The sequence below is a fragment of the Phascolarctos cinereus genome, unplaced genomic scaffold (assembly GCF_003287225.1).
Source record: "Phascolarctos cinereus isolate Bilbo 61053 unplaced genomic scaffold, phaCin_HiC Scaffold_5;HRSCAF=322, whole genome shotgun sequence".
NCBI lineage: Eukaryota > Metazoa > Chordata > Mammalia > Diprotodontia > Phascolarctidae > Phascolarctos > Phascolarctos cinereus.
Window position 1 is genome coordinate 28189237 of NW_027555958.1, and position 19623 is coordinate 28208859.

Genomic DNA, 19623 nt, shown 5'->3' on the forward strand with positions numbered 1-19623 from the left:
TGCCCAGAGTCACACAGCTAGTGAGTATTATGTGTCTGAGGCTGGATTTGAACTCAGGTCCTCATGACTCCAAGGCCAGTGCTCTATCCACTGCGCCACCTCGCAGCCCTCTTTTACCATTTTTAAAGAAACTCCTTTCTCATTTGAAGATAAAATTCAATCTGTTCCAGATGACTCTCTCTGACTCATGTGGACCTTTTAGATAGCTTTGTTGTTTCATTCTGTCAGACTGTTTGTGACCCCTTGGACCTCTCTGTCCATGGGGTTTTCCTAGCAAAAGTTCTGGAGTGGTTTGCCATTTCCTTCCCTAGTGGCAAACAGGGGTTATGTTTCTTGCCCAAGGTTACACAGCTTAAAGTTTTTCAAGGCTGGATTTGAACTCGGGTCTTCCTGACACCAATGACTGCAACACCTATATGCCCATATAATGATTTAAAATATCTGGATACATTTTAAGGAAAAACTACTCATAATAAATATCTGGATACATTTTAAGGAAAAACTACTCATAATTTTAATCTGTTACATTGGTTCAGAAAATTTTTGAGTGAGGGAAAGAGATCAATAAAGTCTTAGCCTTTTTCTGTGAAAAATAATCCTATTGATTGCTTAAATATAAACCCAAGTGTTTTTATCGTGAATATGATAGGGCAGTCCTTTAAATCACAGATTTCATTTTTTAGCTCAAGCTGGCATCTAAAAGCAAGTTGTTGTTTGGTTTGTTTTATCCAAAATGATCCTACGGGTTTTAAAGCCCACTCCCCCTGCCCTGCCTTTATAAATTATAGGCCTAATACCTAAAATTTTTTATTTTCAGGATATTAAAAAAAGCAGTTTTACATGTCAAAGTCCCTTTACATGTGGGTTATAGCAATCAGGAGATTTGGCATGTTAATCACATGTTCTGCTAAGTTGTAATTGTTTGTGTCATGTTAAGTATTATGTCTAAAATCTGTCATTTCTCTTTGATTTCTGCTGGTCTTTGGTAATGTGTGTGTGTGTGTGTGTATGTATGTATGTATGTGTGTGCACGCGTGTGCGAGCATGCATGCATGAGTGATTTTTAAAGAGCACATGAGATTCTGAGCATTGACAGAATGCCATGAGGAGTATAGAAAATTTGTTGTTAAAATAACAATCTATAACTTAGTTACTGTTTCATCTTCTGACCTGGAAAGATATAAGATTTGTTTATCTCTTGAGTGAAATATTGATGTGGGAGATATGAGACTAAAATATACAGGTACTAAAGCAAAATAGTGACTAAATAATAGTAAAATTAAAGACTGTCAGATAAAACAAATTAAGCCAAATATTGATTGAATGCTTATTTATATGCAAAGCACTGGGCTCTATCAGATAGAATGGGATATACAGTCTAAGCCTGCCTTGATTCAAAGGGCTTAACTGGGGGCAAAACATATAAGCATATAAAAATTAAATTGTCTAAGATATAAATGGCATTTCAAAGGCTTGATTACAAAATGTTCAGGTGATTGGTAGGAGAGCTCCAAAGAAGGAAGCCTGACTTGCTTGGGGTCTTTGACAGGACTTGGCCTCTGGTGGAGGCAGGCAGGAGCTAAGCTTCTCTCCTCCTAGCACCTTAGCAGGCGGGGCTGCTGAATGAGAGAAGCTAAAGTTTATGTGACTAAGAAAACGAACATTTCCCCAGCCTTCTCTTTTTACACATGCATTTTTTTTATCGGCCAAACCCTTTAGCAAATTATAATGGAAGTCCTCATAGATAGGAATACAAAAGTATAAATTCAAACACACTTAAAACAATAGCTTCATGCCTGTGTCACTGATCTGACTTTCTTTTGGTAAGCATCTGGTATCCAACTGTGTTGGTGCTCTGTTAGGTATCAGGTTTTCTCTTTGATTTTGGTGTGAAAATGGTCCCTCTAGTGGTCCAAGACTCAGACACATGCAGACGTATGCGGACACACTCACACAGACATACGCAAACACATAAGTGTCCATATGATGCACAGACACACACACACACACACACACACAGAGGCACACTAGATTCCTTGTGCGTATCTTATCTAGTTTGTGAATCATCCCTTGTCGCTCCCTGTTGGGCTGCTAGGCTTATTTCCCTTGCAGACTTTTTTTTTTTTTTGAGTAACCGGCCTCAGTTGAGGGTCTTGGGGAGTGCAAAAGAACATGAATGTTATTTTCATTTGCTGCTATTGAATCATATGCTATATTTGAAAGTCAAATGTCAGTGATTCTTAGAATTACCTACTGCTTCATACTTTGTACCCCAGTGTGCTGAGCTCTGCATAGTGCTGGCAGGCAGGAGAGTGATGGAGGCAGGGCCAGCCTTGGCAGCTGAGCGATCTTGCTTTAAGTTTTAGCTCTGCTTCTGGCAAGTCGCATAACTTGTCAGTGCCCCAGACTGGGCGTTTAAGGAGTTGCCAGACTTACATGGTAGAGGGACTTTCCACAACAGAAATCCTCTGCACCAGTGAATCACTGGACGGTACTATTGTCATCCCCTCTCCCCAAATATAACTTGAAAAATTAATAAGGAAGTTCACCAGCATCATAGGATTCAGAGTTACTGAACGTACCATTCAAAGGTTTCTTTTCCTTCCGTATCACTTAGAGAAATTGTAACTTCCCCTTTGAATCTCCAGGGCAGTGTTTATTTCAAGGCTAGGTGGAGTTGTTCAAGAGGCACATTGTATGCTTTTCAAAACATTAAATGTTTGTTGTCTATTATGTGTTTTAGGCCTCAGGAAAGGAGAACTGGGTATGAACAGTTTCATCCAGGTCCGTCTCAGGTGGACCATGATTCCCTGGAAGCTAAGCGACCTCGGCTGGACCAGGTTTCTGACACACATTTTCAGCGGGTCAGTGCTGCTGTCTTGCCTTTAGTACACACACTGCCAGAGGGGCTGCGGGCATCTACGGAGGTTAAGAAGGTAAATAAATATTTGGTCTCTTAATTTGAGGAGCTGGAGGTTTGTTTGTTTAACTATGTTGAAACTCAGTGTGTACAGGAGCAAAAGTAGAGTTAGGACAGGCTTTCAACTTTAGTTAGCCCATGAACAGATAAATATTTTATGAAAAATAAAAAGTCTAACTAAAAGTTTTTCAGGCTTTTAAATGAAGTACGTTGTCATCTAAGAGACCCTCATTTTAATGACTAAATGGGAATTGTTAATGAAAATGTGGAAATTAATTTAAAGAAATATTTTCATTGAATTGTCTTTTCAACTTTTAAAAAATTCCATAGCAGCCAGAGATTAAGGAGAAAAACATCTTTTGACAATTTTTGACCACTGAAAGCAGTCTGAACAGTATTTGTTTATTTCTTTCTATATGACAACAGTGAGCCCAGTGGTAAAAGAAAATACTTAATTGGAAAAGGTTTTGTTGGAAGAACTTAGTCCAAGAGTTGTGAACAAAAGAGTGTGGTTTTTCCTGCTAATGTGGAGAATATACGTATGTTCTGTTTTATCTGGCTGTCTACTGGTATGATTAGTAATGATGCTATAGTAGATATTTCTGTTTTCTATCTTATTCTGAATTACTGCAAAGAATGTTAAAAGAGGATCACCATATTTATTACCTGCACATTTGTATTCATAGAGCTATGGCTGATATGGAACAGTATAAATGTGGGCCTTCTCTCTGGGAGCTTCCATTTTAGTTGGAGAGATAAGATATATCTTATATATCTTATACACACAGATCACCATCTTTAGTTAAGTCAAGTCCATAAGTATTTATTAAGTACTTACTTTGGGCCAGGCACTGTGTTGCTAAGTGCTGGGAATACAGATGCAGTCAGAGAAAATAACAGTCCCTGACCTGGAGGAGTTTATGTTCTTCTGGGGAACAGTACTGAAAAGGGGGGAGAAGGAGGCTAGGCTGTGGTGCTGTTGTAAGGAGAGTTGGGAGACAAGTCAGAAATGCAGTTTGGAAGGGAATGAAGATGTGGCTGGTCCAGGTGTCCTCCTCCTGATAGAGGTTGTAGGTGAAACCAGCCAGTCAGAAGGAGGATGTATCAAAGCAATGGCTTCTTTCAATGTGAGGGAGACCTGTGTGCATCGTAGAAGAAGGCGGGGAGGATAATCAAGTGTAGCCCTCAGAGGAGTGTAGGTATAGGTGCTCTTAGTTCTTTGAAGATTTCATGGCACTTATTCTCTTAATACATTAATATTGTGTCCGTATCTTTCCAACTAGATGGTGAGATCCTTGAGGTTGTGAACGGCATCTCATCCGTTTTGGTACAATCAAATATTTATTGAACTTAATAGACTTATTCATGCCAAATCAGTGATATAGAAGGTAAAGGCATGTTTCAACACAAGTATTGGGGTTGTTTGAGAGGTTTCAAAGGAAGTGGTATTGGAGCTGGATTCAGAAGGCTAGGTAGGCTTTTGACTGGTGGGAAGACAAAGGGATGTGTTTTCTAATAAAGTCCGATGTGATGAGTGGTGCAGAGGTGCAAGACATGTTCCAGGATACAGTGATTCTCCATCCTTGTTTTTGTTTATCAGGAACCATTTGGGATATTCTCCCAAGCCTTGTGGCATGGCCCTTGCAAGAGGATTCAAGGAATAGTATTGTAAGAAGTGAAGTGCTTAAGAACTGTTAGTGTTAAAAAAAAATTTTCTGTTCAACAACTAGCCGAACTGTAAGGCTTATAGAAGTGTTCATAAGACTTTTCCCTCAAGTTAAAATACCATTTTGGACTATGTAGGCTTTTGATCTTCTAACGGATGAAGCATTGAAGTGCGTACGTGATTATTTTCTTGATCGGTCTTTTCAGAAGGTGACTAGCTTCCATTTGTTTCAGTGCTGAAGGCTTTGTTATGGCTCTGGCGCTCTGCCCTGGACCCAGGCTGGGTTTGGATCTTCACCTCATCTCGGGTTCTGGCCCACAAGATCCGCTTGAGGGAGTCCTGGGGAGGGTACCAAGCCCAGCTCGGGGGCCAAGCTGGACTCAGTGTTTCCTGTGGCACTTATGTTGGTGGCTTTAGATCAGAATTGCTGAACGAAGCTGAGCCAGGGTTTCATTCTCTTAGGGGACAGAATGGACTGGGGGGGAAGAGTTTTGGCTTGGTTTCCTATAAAATGGAGAGTTTGAATTAGATCGCCTCCCCAGTCCATTCCAGCTTCTGTGTATGGGAGACTTAGAGGCAGAAGCTTGAGGCTAAGATTCTGCCTTGGCCAGACCCCTTTCAACCTAAGTTCCTTCATTTGTGCAAGATTATTGTATAGAAATGCATACTATTGTATGTATTATTGTATTGCCCTGGAAACTGCAAAGTGCTACATGGACATAAGCTTCTCTTATTGCCAGACATGGAACTCTCTCCCCAGACTCTTTTCCTTCTGGTGATTTGTTTTAATTTCTGATCTCATGTTTTTATCTAGAATGGGCACCACATTTTGGTAAAGGAACTGGATAAAATAAGCACAACAAAATGATTTGCACTTTTTTATGATGTAAAAGATATTTATTATTTTGACTCTTTAGAGGTAGTAAATTTGGAGTAAATTTCAAGAAATTTAGTTGGTAAAATGTAGAATTCTCTTAAGTGTTACTGAAAGAATAAATAGGATTTGGTTCTACTTTCTTAGCTTTATTTTATTCTTCTGTTACTACTTGAATGAGATTAGTGCAGGTTAATTTTGTTACAGTGAAAGAGTAGCTATAACAGATATTTCCAAGTGCTAACCCAGGGTCCACTTGATATAACAAAATTCCACTGAAGTGAAATAATTTGGGTATCCCTTTGAAATTGGCTTATGATGTAATCTAATGCGTAGTACATTTTCTATTAAAGAAACATCAGTAGGCAAAAGTACGATATGCCAATCTCCTCCCAGAGATGCTATAAGCAGTAAAACACTCTAATCTCAGGAGAATAACAATTATAAATAACTTAAGAGATAAAGAAGGACGTATATGTGGTAGGCATAAGGAGGCTACAGCACATGGCTGACAATTATTTATGCCCAAGAAAAGTAACAAAGTATACTGATGATGAAATATGGAACCAGAAAAGAGGGCAGCCATCGAACATATTACAGTTTTTTTCTGTGGTTCAGTTTGAGCACTAGATTTCACTGAAAATACCTCCCTTTCCCCCGTATTAGAAATAGGCTAATTATAAACGAACCATTTATAAATTCAGTATACCCAACATAGACTTTTGTTCCTTTCTCTTTAAAAATTCAAGTTCAGCAGTTTGTTAAATAAGCTGATGTAATCATTTTGCCTCAATACTGTAGCACTCTCTGAGTTCATATTGGTGTGGAGAGTCCTTCCAAAGTTCCAGATCACAGCTCTTCTTGTAGGGTTGGCCTGGCCAAAGGTTCTCAGCCTGCAGACCGCTTGGTGATGAACTCCTGTATTTGGAATCTCTCCAGCCTGATAGATCCTGCTTAGATACATAACCTTTAGTTAAAATGACTGTTTTGTAATGGTTTATGTTAATGATCCCTCTAGTCAGATCTTTGATCTCCCTCAAGCGTCACCCCCTGTTCCTTTAGGGAGTCTTGTCTCTTGCCACAGGCTTTCCTCTGGCCCTTCTGATTCCCTTATAGTGCTGTTGTCTCTCCCTTTTGGTCTGTGGCTGGGCTGCCCTCTTTTCTGATTCCGTATTTCATCATCAGTATGCTTTGTTACATTTCTTGGGCGTGACTGATTGTCAGCCATATGTGGTAGCCTTCTTATGCCTATCACAGATATGTCCTTCTTTACCTCTTAAGTTATTTATAATTGTTATTCTCCTGAGATTAGAGTGTTTTACTGCTTTATAGCCTCTCTGGGAGGAGATTGGCATATAGTACTTTCGGAGCAAGGATCAGTTTTTTGACCATAGTTATATATAGCATGTCATAGTTTCCCAAATGTAATCTAGCCTTAAAAGTATTCTCCTCCGTCCTAAACCTGTCTCATTGTTTGCCTGCAGCTCCTCTTACGTATGTAGATGGCCTAATTGGTTGTCTGCTTCTCATTACATAGGCCTTTGTATCATTTTAATATATGTACTGGAAACATCTCATTTAAGGAGATTCAAGACTGAATTTTCTCTTACTAAGTAAAATGCTTTTTAAAAAATCGAGTAGATAAACGTAGGTGAACTCTATCTTTTTCATACCTCTTTGACTTTTATGGCCATGAAAGATAATATTTTGTAGAAGTTTACTTATATCTTTTTCGTGATTTATTTTGTTTTTTATTTTTAATCAAGACTAACCCTGGTCGTTGTTTTCACTACTGCCAGAATTGTTACTGAAGATGACCAAGTTGGTACTAGGCTGGTGGAGTAATGATCTGCCTTGAGTGCTACTCACTACTTCCACTGGCTGTTGGTAAGGCCCCAGATGAGTGTCAGCCAGTTTTCTCCCATATTTTAGTAGAAGTATCATTGAAGAGATGTTTTCCATTCTTTTTAGCATCTTTCCTTTCTGTGAAAAAGCTTGAATATTCTGCCACCTCCACAACGGATTTCTTCAGTACATATTTCATCTGTTCAGGAAGTCTTCCTTTATTTAGCCTTTTCTTTCTATCTGTACTTTTTAAAAAAAATTATAGTTGTGAACTTGACAAACATCAGCAAATGAGCATTTCTGTATGCAAAGAAAAACACAAAAAGAGGATTGTATGTTAAACTGAGAGTCTCTGTTATGGCTTTACTCTAAAAGTATGTTTTTCAACCCAGTTAGCACAGCACTGGCCAACTTGTCAGGGCTCCCTTTCGAACTCCGTTCTGTTCTCTTTTAGACTGTGTTTGTTGTATGTCTCATTGCCACTCTTTTCTTTTTCCTTATTTAATCTTAACTGCCTTTGCACTCATGATTTATCAGGCATGAAAGGTAGTAGAGTTTAACTAAGATAGTTCTACTTTTGCCGTGAATGAGAACCCATCACTCCTCAAATGTCCACAGATTTGTTCTCCAGATCCATTCCTTGCTTTCCTTCAGGTTTCCTCTTATGCAGAAGCTTTGACAATGACCTGATTTAATGCCTAAAGCTTCTGCAGAGTATCTCTCCCCGACCCTTTCCAAGATAGTTTTTGCTCTTCTCTTTGCTTAACCTGACATAGCTTAGATGAGTGGACTTTGTCAAATTTTCCATGAAATTCCTCCCCCTTTTCTCTCTGCTCCGGCTGTTGGAGCATGAGCTGCAGTTATCTTTGTGATAGTTGTCTTAGTGTTAGCATTGCAAGGCAAAATGACCAGAGAGACCACAAAAGGGTGTTTTCTTGTTTCTGTTGAGACCGTTGTGCCAGATTCTCTGAACCTTTCAGAGGACAACCTTTGTATTGACCTTTGGTTTCTCTGTAACTGTCTTTATATCTCCTAGTTTCATTTATAGTGAGAAGTTTTGTATGGATGTGGTTCATTTGCTCCAGTAATAGTTAATAGAGCCTTAAGAGCTGGACTTTTTTTTTTTTTTGGTGAGGCATTTGGGATTAAGTGACGTGCCCAGAGTCACACAACTAGTGAGTGTTATGCATCTGAGGCTGAATTTGAACTCAGGTCCTTCTGACTCATGGGCTGATGCTGTATCCGCAGCATCACCTAGCTGCCCCAAGAGCTGGACTTTAAGAGTACCAACAGTTTAGTTAATGTAGATGGGGAATCTGTGACATCACTTAAGCTGTACCTGCCGTATCCTGCTGCAGAAGCACCAAGTGGCTGCTCAGAAGTGAAGGACAGACAATTTGTATTGTTTTTTGTGTTTCATTGATCTCGTATTAAAAAAAAAATCCATACCTGGTCACCATCCTCCAGGTTCCAGGCAGTCATATTACCCTGTTTGAAAGATTCTTCTGTTTCCTGGTTATTTCCTTATCAACCCCACATGAACTTTTCCCCACCCCTCACTGGCAAATATTGTCCAGTCAGGCTGCAGGTTCAATAAAATTTTACTTATTTGAAGTCATAGAGAGAAACAGACAAGCCCATCTGGATTCTAATTTTACTGCTTTTGAATATAAATAGTGATGCATACTAAGTCATGGAAATGTGGCCAAATAAAGGCACTGCGGGACTTGATTGAAATGAAGGATTGTTAAGACTGGTGGTAATCAGCAACATTTTTCTAAGAGTATTTGTCAGAGGCTTAAATTTATTCTCTTAATATAAATATTCCTGTGATAAGTGTTGTTTTATACTATTGATTTGTTTAATAAATTTTCCCTATGCATAATGTAAAGAAAGCCTAGCCCAGCTCGTATTCAGATTACTGGGGTTTTCCTTAGGCTTTCTCATACCCCAATTCCCTTGGGAAAATCAGGTAACAGCATAGCATGTGACAGTCGAAATTTAAGTCGAAAGATTTGAAGTCCCATTTAGTCATTCTGTATTGATAACTTTTATATATAAGTGCAGCCATTAGTATAACTTTAAACCTCATAATGATTTTAGAGACATTGGGTGTGCTTGCCACTTTAACCCAGCCTGGCTTCTGGAATTCTCTCATATAGTTGAATGTACCTTTTATAATTACTGAGCATTTTCTTTTATTCAGGTAACAGCAGAATGAACATCTAGCTTGTCTCCTTCTGTAACCATCATATGTTTGAAGACTATTCTGCTTTTTACCCTTATACTTCACTTGCTAATGCCAACTTATTAGAACTTAATTTCACTTACTCTTCCCTGTATGTACACTTAAATTCTGCTAAAAGCATTATCTATTCCATATCAAGGAATATTATTCATTACGGGTAATAGAAAATTGACACATTGGGTCCCCAGACATTTCCTGGAGTCTTTTTACTAGGATTTCTTGAAAACTTTATTAAACACATTCACTTTTAGGTTCATAATCCAATGAATAACCAGGATGTTCATCTCTGTTGAGCAGTAGTCTAATTTGTCCAGCCCTTTGCATCTCCTTAACTCTGAGAGAAGGAAACTTTACCACAGAGAGTAGTTATGTAGATAGACAAAGATCATTTTCTCTCCAACTGACTGAAAATATAAATGGTTGCAAGTAGGAAGTCACGGGAGGCAAGTGTCCTAGCAAGGTCTGGGATAATCAAATTTTTTGGAAATGGAGAAGCCCTTGTAGTTAAAGGAAAACATTGTACATTTTCTGAGCTTTGCAAGACAAGGTGGTACTTTTCTTATTAGCCTAAAATAAGTAAGGCCACCTGAAAGTGCCAAGAACTTTAAAATTTCAGCATTCGTTCATCTTATCCCACTGTTTGCTGTTACAGTTAAATTAAACATAATGCAGCTGAATACCACAACTACTAGTTACTTCTCCCAGATTTTTAGTGGGAACATAGCTTGTTTTCCATAATAATTTCCATTTTAATTTTCTTTACAGTTTGTAAAGTGTTTCCCACAGCAGTCTTAGAACATTGGTAATGCATTTATTATCATTGCAGCAGTTTGACATGTGAGGAGACTGGGACTCAGATAAGTAGCATGAATTGCTCATGTATCACACACAACTGCCCAGTCAGGCTGGATTCAAACTCGTGTCACTTGACCCCAAGTTTGGTGTTAGTTCTAACCATATGAGGTAGCTTTTGAAAAAAATCATTTGTTTATTGTTGTTGAATGTTAGAATTAGAAGGGATAGCCTCCTTTTACAGATGAATGAATGGAAACTAACATCATCATCATCATCATCATCATCACCACTACCACAAGTATGCCACTGTGAGCAAAACTTGTGGAGAAATTCGGATTCCCAAGGCCGGTCCTGGCCTTAAAGTGTGTGACTAGAAAGAGAGTCGAGACAGGTTGGAAGAGCTCCCAAAGAAAGTAGTTACTCTCTCAAGGTCAGGAGGAGGTAGTGTCCTGAAGCAAGGCCTGCTCAACAGGGTTGCCGAGCAGTGCCCGAAAACGAGGTCATTGACTTTGGTCATGGGAGGAAGTTTGTAATTTTGCAAATTCTTATGGCAAGAGATGGGGGCCTCTAGGGAGTGCCATAGCTAGTAGAGTGCTGGGCTTAGAATCAGATGACTCTCATGAGTTCAGATCTGGCCTCAGTCAAACATTTCCTAGCTCTGTGACTCTGGGCAAGTCATTTAACCTTGTTTGTCTCAGTTTCCTCATTAGTAAAAATGAGCTGGAGATGGCAATGGCAAACCACTCCAGTATTTTTGCCAGGAAAACCCCAAATTGGATCATGAGGAGTTGGACATGACTGAAAATGACTGAGCAACGACAAATGATGGGAGAAATGATAATTGAATCAGTTCTGTGATACCATCTGATCATTCGTTGTTCCCTGCTACATCAGCTAGTCTGGTTGGCAGTTGGTGGGAAGAGCCAGACCCTTTCCTGGGTTGATGGCTGTGAGGGCTGGGCTAGAAGGTGGACTGGTAGTATAGGGGCTGCTGCCACCTCAGGGCTCTCATGCTGATACCTTTATGAATAGCAGTTGGCCAGCAGCCATTGCTGATGGTAAGAAAGGTGGGCTCCTTTTCCACAATGATTTCTCCTCTCAGTGGTGCCTGCACAACCTGGGCTGGAAGCAAGTCCAGTGGCCTGAGGGACACTGCGTTCCTAAGGTTCTTGTGTTCATTGTCCAGGGTCATCTCCATCAGGTGTAAGGGGGGAGATGGTGGTCAGGGGGTGGTGGTCTGACTTGCCTGACCCTTTCTGTCTGCTGTCTCTCTCTTGGGGTTCAGAGTATTTGTGTGAGGCAGGGAGTCATTAATAGCAGAACAGCAGGCTACTGAACGATGACCCTTTTCTCTTTGGACTTCAGTAAGTCATCAGGCCTGTGCTGCAGCCTTCCAGGACTGGCCAGAGTTTGCGTTCTGCTCCCATATTTCCCTCCTGTCCACTGCAAGGCTTCTGAGTAAGACTTGAGTCCTCCTTCAGGAGGTTTTCAAGCAGAGGCCAGGTGATCACTTAGAGGAGATTCCTGTGGAGGCATAAATGGGACAAGAGGACCTCTGAGCTCCTTTCTAAATCTGGAATTCTGAAAATTTGCCTGAGCATTTCAAACAGTGTTAATCAAGGCAGCTAGGTAATGTGGTACGAAGAGTTAGAGCATCCCTCTGACACTTCCTTCCTATGTGACCCCAGGTCACTGAACTCTCTTAGTCTCAATTATCTTACCTGTAAAATGGAGCTAATAATAGCACCTACTAAATGAGACAATATATATAAAATCCTTTTCAGATCTTAAAGCACTATATAATTATTATGCATCCAATGGGAAAATATTTGATTTACCACAGTTTAGGTGTATAAAAGATTTAGTATAGCCTTCTTTGAATAAAATGAGATGTCACTTCCATCCTCTTAGGAGTTATGGTCAGTCTAGTTGTCATCATGCTATTCCAATGGTAGAAGTCTGTCCTCATAATATGACTTATTAAGGTTACTTACATTTCTGTACCATGATCAAGGACAGGTTTAAATGTCAGCAGCACCTATGGCCAGATCTCCATTGTTTTCTCTTAATGGGTAGAATGGACTTGTATCTTAGGAAAAAATTGTAAAATCTTCAAGCGTAAGGATCAGTAGTCCTGACTCTGACGACAACAGTCAACAAGTATGTTTATTAAGCACTATTCAGGCACTGTGCCAATGCTGAGAATACAGACACTTGGGAAAGACAGTCTCTGTTCCCAAAGAACTTACATTCTAATGGAAGAAGACAGTATTTATAAAAGGAAGGTGGAAAGAGGGTGAGGAGAAATAGTAGCTGGCTTGGGGCAGGAGAAAGAAAGTCCTGTGGAAGAGAGTCAGCCGTGCACCTTAGAAGGACATCTTTGGCCTGGGGAGCTTCTGCAAGGAACCAGCCAATTAATTAGAAGGTTAGGCCTTGAGGTACTTCCAGTGTGAGAAATAGTCCAGGGGTAGAGAGAGCTTCCTATGGTAGATGGTCTGTAGGGCAGCCTGGGGAAGAGCAAAGAAGCATTAAAATGCTTGATAGAAGCTCCAGAAAGAAGAGGAGTCAAGCATTGGCATTCACCTTCTCTGACTGCTGCATCTCGGGTTGGGCACTTAGAGAGCAGTAACCCCTTTTACCTACTGCACATTCCGTAGGACTTGATGAAATTGAAAGAGATGGCCAAGAAGATGTCTTCTTCCTTCAGTCTTCAGAATCAGTGCTGCTCTCACAGTGCTTGCTTTTGCTCCTACTTCTTGTCTGCTTACCAGCATCTAGGTCTGGGATTCTCAAAGTGATGGATGAGTTGTGTGACTTTTTGTGTGTGTGTGTGTGTGTGTGTGTGTGTGTGTGTGTGTGTGTGTGTGTGTGGCAGTGGGGGTTAAGTGACTTGCCCAGAGTCACACAGCTAGTAAGTGTAATGTGTCTGAGGTCACATTTGAACTCAGGTCCTCTTGACTCCAGGGCCAGTGCTCTATTGACTGCTCCACCTTGTTGTCCTGTCACTTTCATTTTTAAAAAGGTATTAGTAATTATTTATTCTCTATTTGGTAAGATATTGTGAAAACCAGACAGGAGTTTGGCAGAGCTTAGGTTAGATTAACTTCTTATACCACCTGCCACAGTTAAGTTCAAAATGGATGGGTGACTTTAATATTTTTTAAAAATCACTATCTAAAAAAATGTGAAGAAATTTTGATAACTAAAGAATTAGTTCAAGTACATTTCACGCTTTGGCTTAGAAGAAAATTCCTAACCAAACAAGGGGCAAAAGTGATCATGAAGATAAAATGGATAGTTTAGATAACATAAAGGCGAACTCCTGCATGAACAGAATCAGTATAACTAGGGTAAGAAAGGAAGGGGTTAGTTAGGGGTAAATCTTTGCATGAGAAAAGAGCCCAACATCCAAGGTACATGAAGAGCTAAGACAAGAATAAAAGACTGAAAGCCATTTCCAATTGGTAAGTGGTCAAAAACTATGAAGAAATAGTTCTCAAAAGAATTACCAGCTATAAAAAAGCATATGAAAGATTGCTTTCAATCACTAATATTAGGACAAATGCAAATGACAACTCTGAGATTTCCCCTGACATTTCACAAATTGGAAAAGGTGACACAAGATGAGAATAATAATGTTGAAGGAGTGATAGGGAAAATGCAGGTACTCTAACACCTTATTGGTGGAGCTATGCATTGGTCCAGCCATTCTCAAAATTGATTTGAAATTATGCTGAGAAAGTAACGTCCATTTATATACCAAAATATTTATAGCAACACTTTTTGTAGTAACAAAGTCCTAGAAGCAGAGCCCATTGATTGAAGAAATGGCTAAACAAATTTTGGTACATGGATGTAATGGAATATTCCTATGCTGTTAACCATGATGAATATGAAGACTAGAGCAGCATGGCTAGACTTATACGCACTGAAGGAAGCACAAGCAGGAAGAGAGCGTGTACCGTGATGACAGCAGTGTCGGAGAAAACAGCCACAACCACAGAATGGAAAGCAAACTGTTGATTCCAAATAGAAATAGGCGGTAGAGGTGGAGGACTGCGGGTACAAAGCACGACTTAGTTGGTGTGCTCATCAGTTCTCCTGAACTGCTTTTTTTCCTTCTTATTCATTGTTAAAAGGGTTGACTCTGGGAAGGAGAGAGGAAAGAATATATTGGAAAATGAATGTGATGTAAAGACAAAAGATATCAATACAAAATTTTTGAAAAGGATTATCTCCGAGTACATTAATATTCTAAGAAAAGTTGTAGTACAGATTTACTTGACAGTTAAATTGTTACTTAAGAAATTAGTAGGTTGGACTAGATCATCTCTAAAATCTTTTCTCTCTTGAACCATTAAGCATTAAGTCAGGCAAGTCTTTATTGCCTAGAATAGCATGATGTCCATAAGATGTAAGTTTGTAGTCTCTTCTTTTTTTGTTTTTTCAAATTTTGGCTAGTTCATTTGAGAGAAATCTGTTTTCATCATTGGCCCCATTTATTTTCTTCTCAAGGAGCCAGCTTTTGGAAGCAAACATGAAGCCCCATCTTCTCCCATTTCCGGCCAGCCCTGTGGAGATGACCAGAATGCTTCTCCTTCCAAACTTTCCAAGGAAGAGTTAATACAGAGCATGGACCGCGTGGATAGAGAAATAGCAAAGGTAGAGCAGCAGATTCTCAAACTGAAAAAGAAGCAGGTAAGTACATTTTGTAGTCTGTCATGTTGTTTGTATTGCCACTGCCACTCCACTTTATTCCTGCATTTCCTCCTCTGACATGTGGGCTGCTGCTAAATTAATCTTCCAGAGCACAGCCTGGTAACATTGGGGTCATCAGGTACATTTGATAGCTCTCACTCTCCCCCCAGTTGCCATTGACGATCTCCAGCTCTACCCATCCCTAAACAGAGCAAAATCTTTAGCCGAATGGAATAACTGACCCTCCCCAAATAGAATATGTGCACTCCTCTTTTTTTTAATGTTGCTTCCTCTTTCTATCTGTCTGTCTTCTGAAATTCCATGTTGCTCCAAAGCCCAGTTCAGATCCCTCCCAGAGCTGCCCATGACCTTCCACCTGCATGCTGTGCCTGAGCCTAGAGGAAATTGGAGGCTTTGTGAGCCTAGGAGTTGTCTCATTTGTCTTACTAACTCATGGGCCTTTGTTGATGAAGACCTAGACTTCAGTGGAGGTGGGGTTGCTCTGGACCCATGACTTCTTTGGTGTGGGAAGATCTGGTTGAAAAGGTGTCTACACCTCCCTTCCCCCCTCCAGTTTTAAAGAGCTGCTAGGGGACCCTGAAATCACTGCCCTAGGGCCATACAGGATATTGCAGAGACAAGACTTAAGCCGAGGTCTTCCTAACTTCAAATCCATCTCTCTCTTCACTACCTTACGTTGCCTCTGTGTTGAATTGAATGTGAGTAGTAATCACATTGCATTAACTATGTTACTAGTAAGTATGTGTAAGATTACTTTGGGATGTAGATGGGTGATCAGTCTGACCTAATTTACGAGTAAAATGGCTTAAATCAATGAAATTGTTTAGAAAATTAGGTTCTTCTAAATGAGAGTGTTGATGCAGTAGTTTCCAGTGCTATTCCCAATTTCTGTTGCTTTATTACAATGTAAACCAATGTTTTGAATTTACCTCATGATAAAGCATTGTAGATATGTTCAGAGTAATCTGGGATTGAAAAATGGGTGGAGAAGGTGGGCTTAAACTATACTATATTAAGAGATCATCCATGCAACAAACCAGTCTGGAACTGGTAGTGCTGCATAAGTGTGCCTCCTTGTAGTTGTATACCCAGGACTTTAGCATAGTATGTGACACATGGTAATGATTTAATTCTTTTCATCTTAGTATAACCTCAGGCAAGTCAATTAACCATACCAAGGCCCATTTTCCTCATCAGTAAGATAAGAGTGTTGGACTAGACGATGTCTAAGGTCCCTTTGAGGTATAATATGATTTCTGGTCTTTAGGATGTAGTAGGAAAAGGTAAAGTCAGGGGGTTTGAATGCTGAATGTTCAACAGGCTTAGTAAAGCCTAGGAAAGAATTGTCATTTGAGATCGAAGGACAGTGGAGAAAAGGAAATATGTAGAACTCAATTTGTTTTAGATAAAGGTTGAATTTACTCCTATTCAAGAAATTTTGGTTCTGTTCCACATGTTGATGTGTTAGTCTAGACCAGAAGCAGAACCATGAAGGACTAGGACCTGGTTTGATTTGAGAACACACAATCCCAGGCCCTCAGAATTCCTACGGAACCATTCTGTCTCTCTAGGGATTTTCTCAACTTGAGGCAATGACCCAGACTGTGATGGGTGGATAACTCAATCAGTAAGCATTTATTAAGAGCCCCTAGTAAGTGCCAGGCAATTGGATAGGGCCTAAGGATATAAAGACAGAAATGAACCAGGTCCTGTTTTCAAGGAGTTTATGTTCTAGTGGGATTATATTTGATCCTAGAAGCTAGAGGGAACCACTGGAGTTTCTGTAGATGAATCCTGTGGTCAGATGTGAGATGTGTGCTTTAGGAAGCTTACTTTGGTAGCTGTGTGGACAGTAGTGAAGGGAGAGATTCAAGGCAGGGAACTGATTAAGAAGCTATGAAAATAGTCCATATGAAAGAGGTGATGTGGTCCTGACATGTGATATACACATCTCTGTGTGTGTGTGTGTGTGTGTGTGTGTGTGTGTGTGTATGGTCACACATAAACCGATATACACATACAAATATGTATGTACACATATGCACATATTGTTGAGTTGTTTGTCATGCCTGACACTTTGTGACCCCATTTAGGGTTTTCTTGGCAGAGATACTGGAGTGATTTGCAGTTTCCTTCTCTAGCTCATTTAACAGATGAGGAACTGAGGCAAACAGGTTGAAGTGACTTGCCCAGGGTCACATGGCTAGTAATTGTCTGAGGCCTGATTTGAACTCAGGAAGAAAAGTCTTCTGACTTCAGGCCTGGCACTCTTATCGCTTTACCACCCAGCTCCTACATACATGTATACATGCATGTTTAAAAATACCTAGATCTAGCCAACTCATTGGTAGGTAGGTGGGTGAAGATTGAGGAGCTGGGGCTAGTCTTGTGGTTGTGAAACTGGGAGACTGGAAGCACAGTGGTTTCATTGCCAGAAATGAAGAAATTCTGAAGAGTACCAGGTCTGCGGAGGGAGCGGGGGAAGATGGTGAGATCTGTTTTGGGTGTGTTTAGTTTTAATGCCTATGGGAAATTGAGTGTGAAATGTCCAGGAGATAGTTACTAGTGCAGGTGACTGACATTCAGGAGAGCCTCTAAGGGAGAATATATACAGATGAGGGACTAGGGAATCTTCTTCATGGATTGACAATTAAACCGAGGGGAGCCGATGAGGTGCTTGAGAGAATGTGGTGGTACACCCTACGTGGTTATGTGGGTCTGGATGAAAAAACAATAAAAGAAACTGAGGAGCTGGGAGGGAGGAGTAGAAGGAGGAGAGAGCAGTGCCTTGAAGTCCCAAGAAGAGAGGACAGGGCGTCTCTAGTTTCCCATGCTCTGGAGAGATCAAGAAGGATTAGAGGACTGAGCAAAGACAATGAAGGATGTCATTGGTCACTTTGGAGAAGGCAGTTTCAGTTGAGTGATAAAATCAGAAGCTAGGTTGTAGCAGTTTGAGGGGCAGCGGAGGCAATGGGTGTAGATAGGTTTTTCTCGACACTTAGCTGAGAAATGGAAGAGAGGTTCAGGGCATTATCCTGAGGGGATGCTAGAGTAAACAGGGCTTTTTAGCTTTTTAGTTTTAGACTGCAGGAGTGTTGGCTAGTTGGCAACAGTTGGCTCACGTGATTCTAGAATTGGAAGGGCTCTGAGTCAGCCTAGTCTAACTCCTAAGGCCAGAGATGTTACATGACTGCCTAAAGGTCGTATGCCTAGTTAATAGTTAGTCATTGTTTTCCATGGTTCATGGGATGATACCGGAGAAAATCTCACGAATAGGGATATGTTTTTGGTTGTTTCTGAGAAGATATTTCCTAGGAGTGTCTGTGTAGCCTCACAATTTAGCAAGTGACTGCTCAACTCTTGAATTTCTATAAATATCTTGATATATTATTTCCTTTTAAATAAAATTTAGCAGACGTGTTCGAAAGTGCATCTTACTGATGACTAATGACCCTCTGTATAAGATTGTTTACCACAATTTTATTCCATCTCCTTTTGTCTGATTTCTAATTTGTAAAAATGCTCCATTACTTTTCCTCATATTAATTTTCACATGTAGTTAGGCTTTGCTATGTAGACTAAATAATTTTGACTCCTTTTACTCTTCCCCATTTCTATATGATGTGGTCTTTATATGTGACAGGCACTGAGTGAGTTTTATTGCCTTCCTTTGAAACCTCTTCTTCAGTTTTCCCAGCATTTGTTGAGCTTCTGCTCTTTGCTTAGCATTCTGTCAGACCCTGGGGAAGATGGAGTAAAGAGATGTTGCCAGGCGACAGGAATTAAAGACTAAGATAGGCCCTGCATATGACATAGAGAAGCACAGAACTTTTTGTGCAGGTATATATCCAAATACGTTATGTTGTAATAGGGAGAGATGAGAAATAAAATATTTACTGATTTCATAGATTCTGTACAATTCTGAATAATTAGTAGAGCAAGTCTCCTTCATGAAATCTTCCCAGGGGACGTGAACACAATTTGGCACGAGATAAAGATGTATGTGATTAAGAGAATTTTGCATAGCCTGTGTATGGCTGGAGGGAGTATCAAATGTCCAGATGGGCTAACTCCCTGAGCTGGCCCAAGTTTAGGCATGGAGAAAGCTATAAAGGAGGGAGGAAATAGGGAGATTCCAAAGTCAGAGAAAGTATTTAAAAACAACCCCTGTATATAGATCATACATCTAGAGTCTTCTCTTCTGGAATCTTAATCTTGTGGCCTCTTCTAGTCTTTATTTTCAAAAAATATTTTACTGCTTTGTGTTATCAAGTGATAACGTATATACAAATGAAGGTAATGAAGGTAACGTATTTAAAAGCCTTAGGGTACCATATAAATGTTAGTATTTCTTGCCTATCATTTCCCAGTTCTCATTTTATATTTATATTTATCCTACCTGTCTAATGATTGTCATTTTTATGATAGTTTAAGCACAACTATGTGATTAAAACAGAATGGTTCTTTTAAAGTTTATCCATTATTGTGTTTATAAGTTGGTTCACTTTAAAAAATTTTGGGCTTTATTATAGAGTCATGCTTTTAGTTTGCTTTTT

General features: G+C 39.9%; 1 protein-coding gene across 7 annotated transcripts in view; it reads left to right on the forward strand.

Moving 5' to 3' along the window:
- Positions 1-19623, forward strand: part of NCOR1 (nuclear receptor corepressor 1) — a 185496-nt gene that overhangs the window by 39329 nt on the left and 126544 nt on the right. For all 7 annotated transcript variants that reach the window (XM_078154739.1, XM_078154738.1, XM_078154743.1 and 4 more), the window contains exons 4-5: positions 2744-2936; positions 14864-15046. In XM_078154739.1, coding sequence (XP_078010865.1) covers positions 2744-2936; positions 14864-15046 — 376 coding nt within the window. The remainder of the gene's footprint in view (positions 1-2743; positions 2937-14863; positions 15047-19623) is intronic.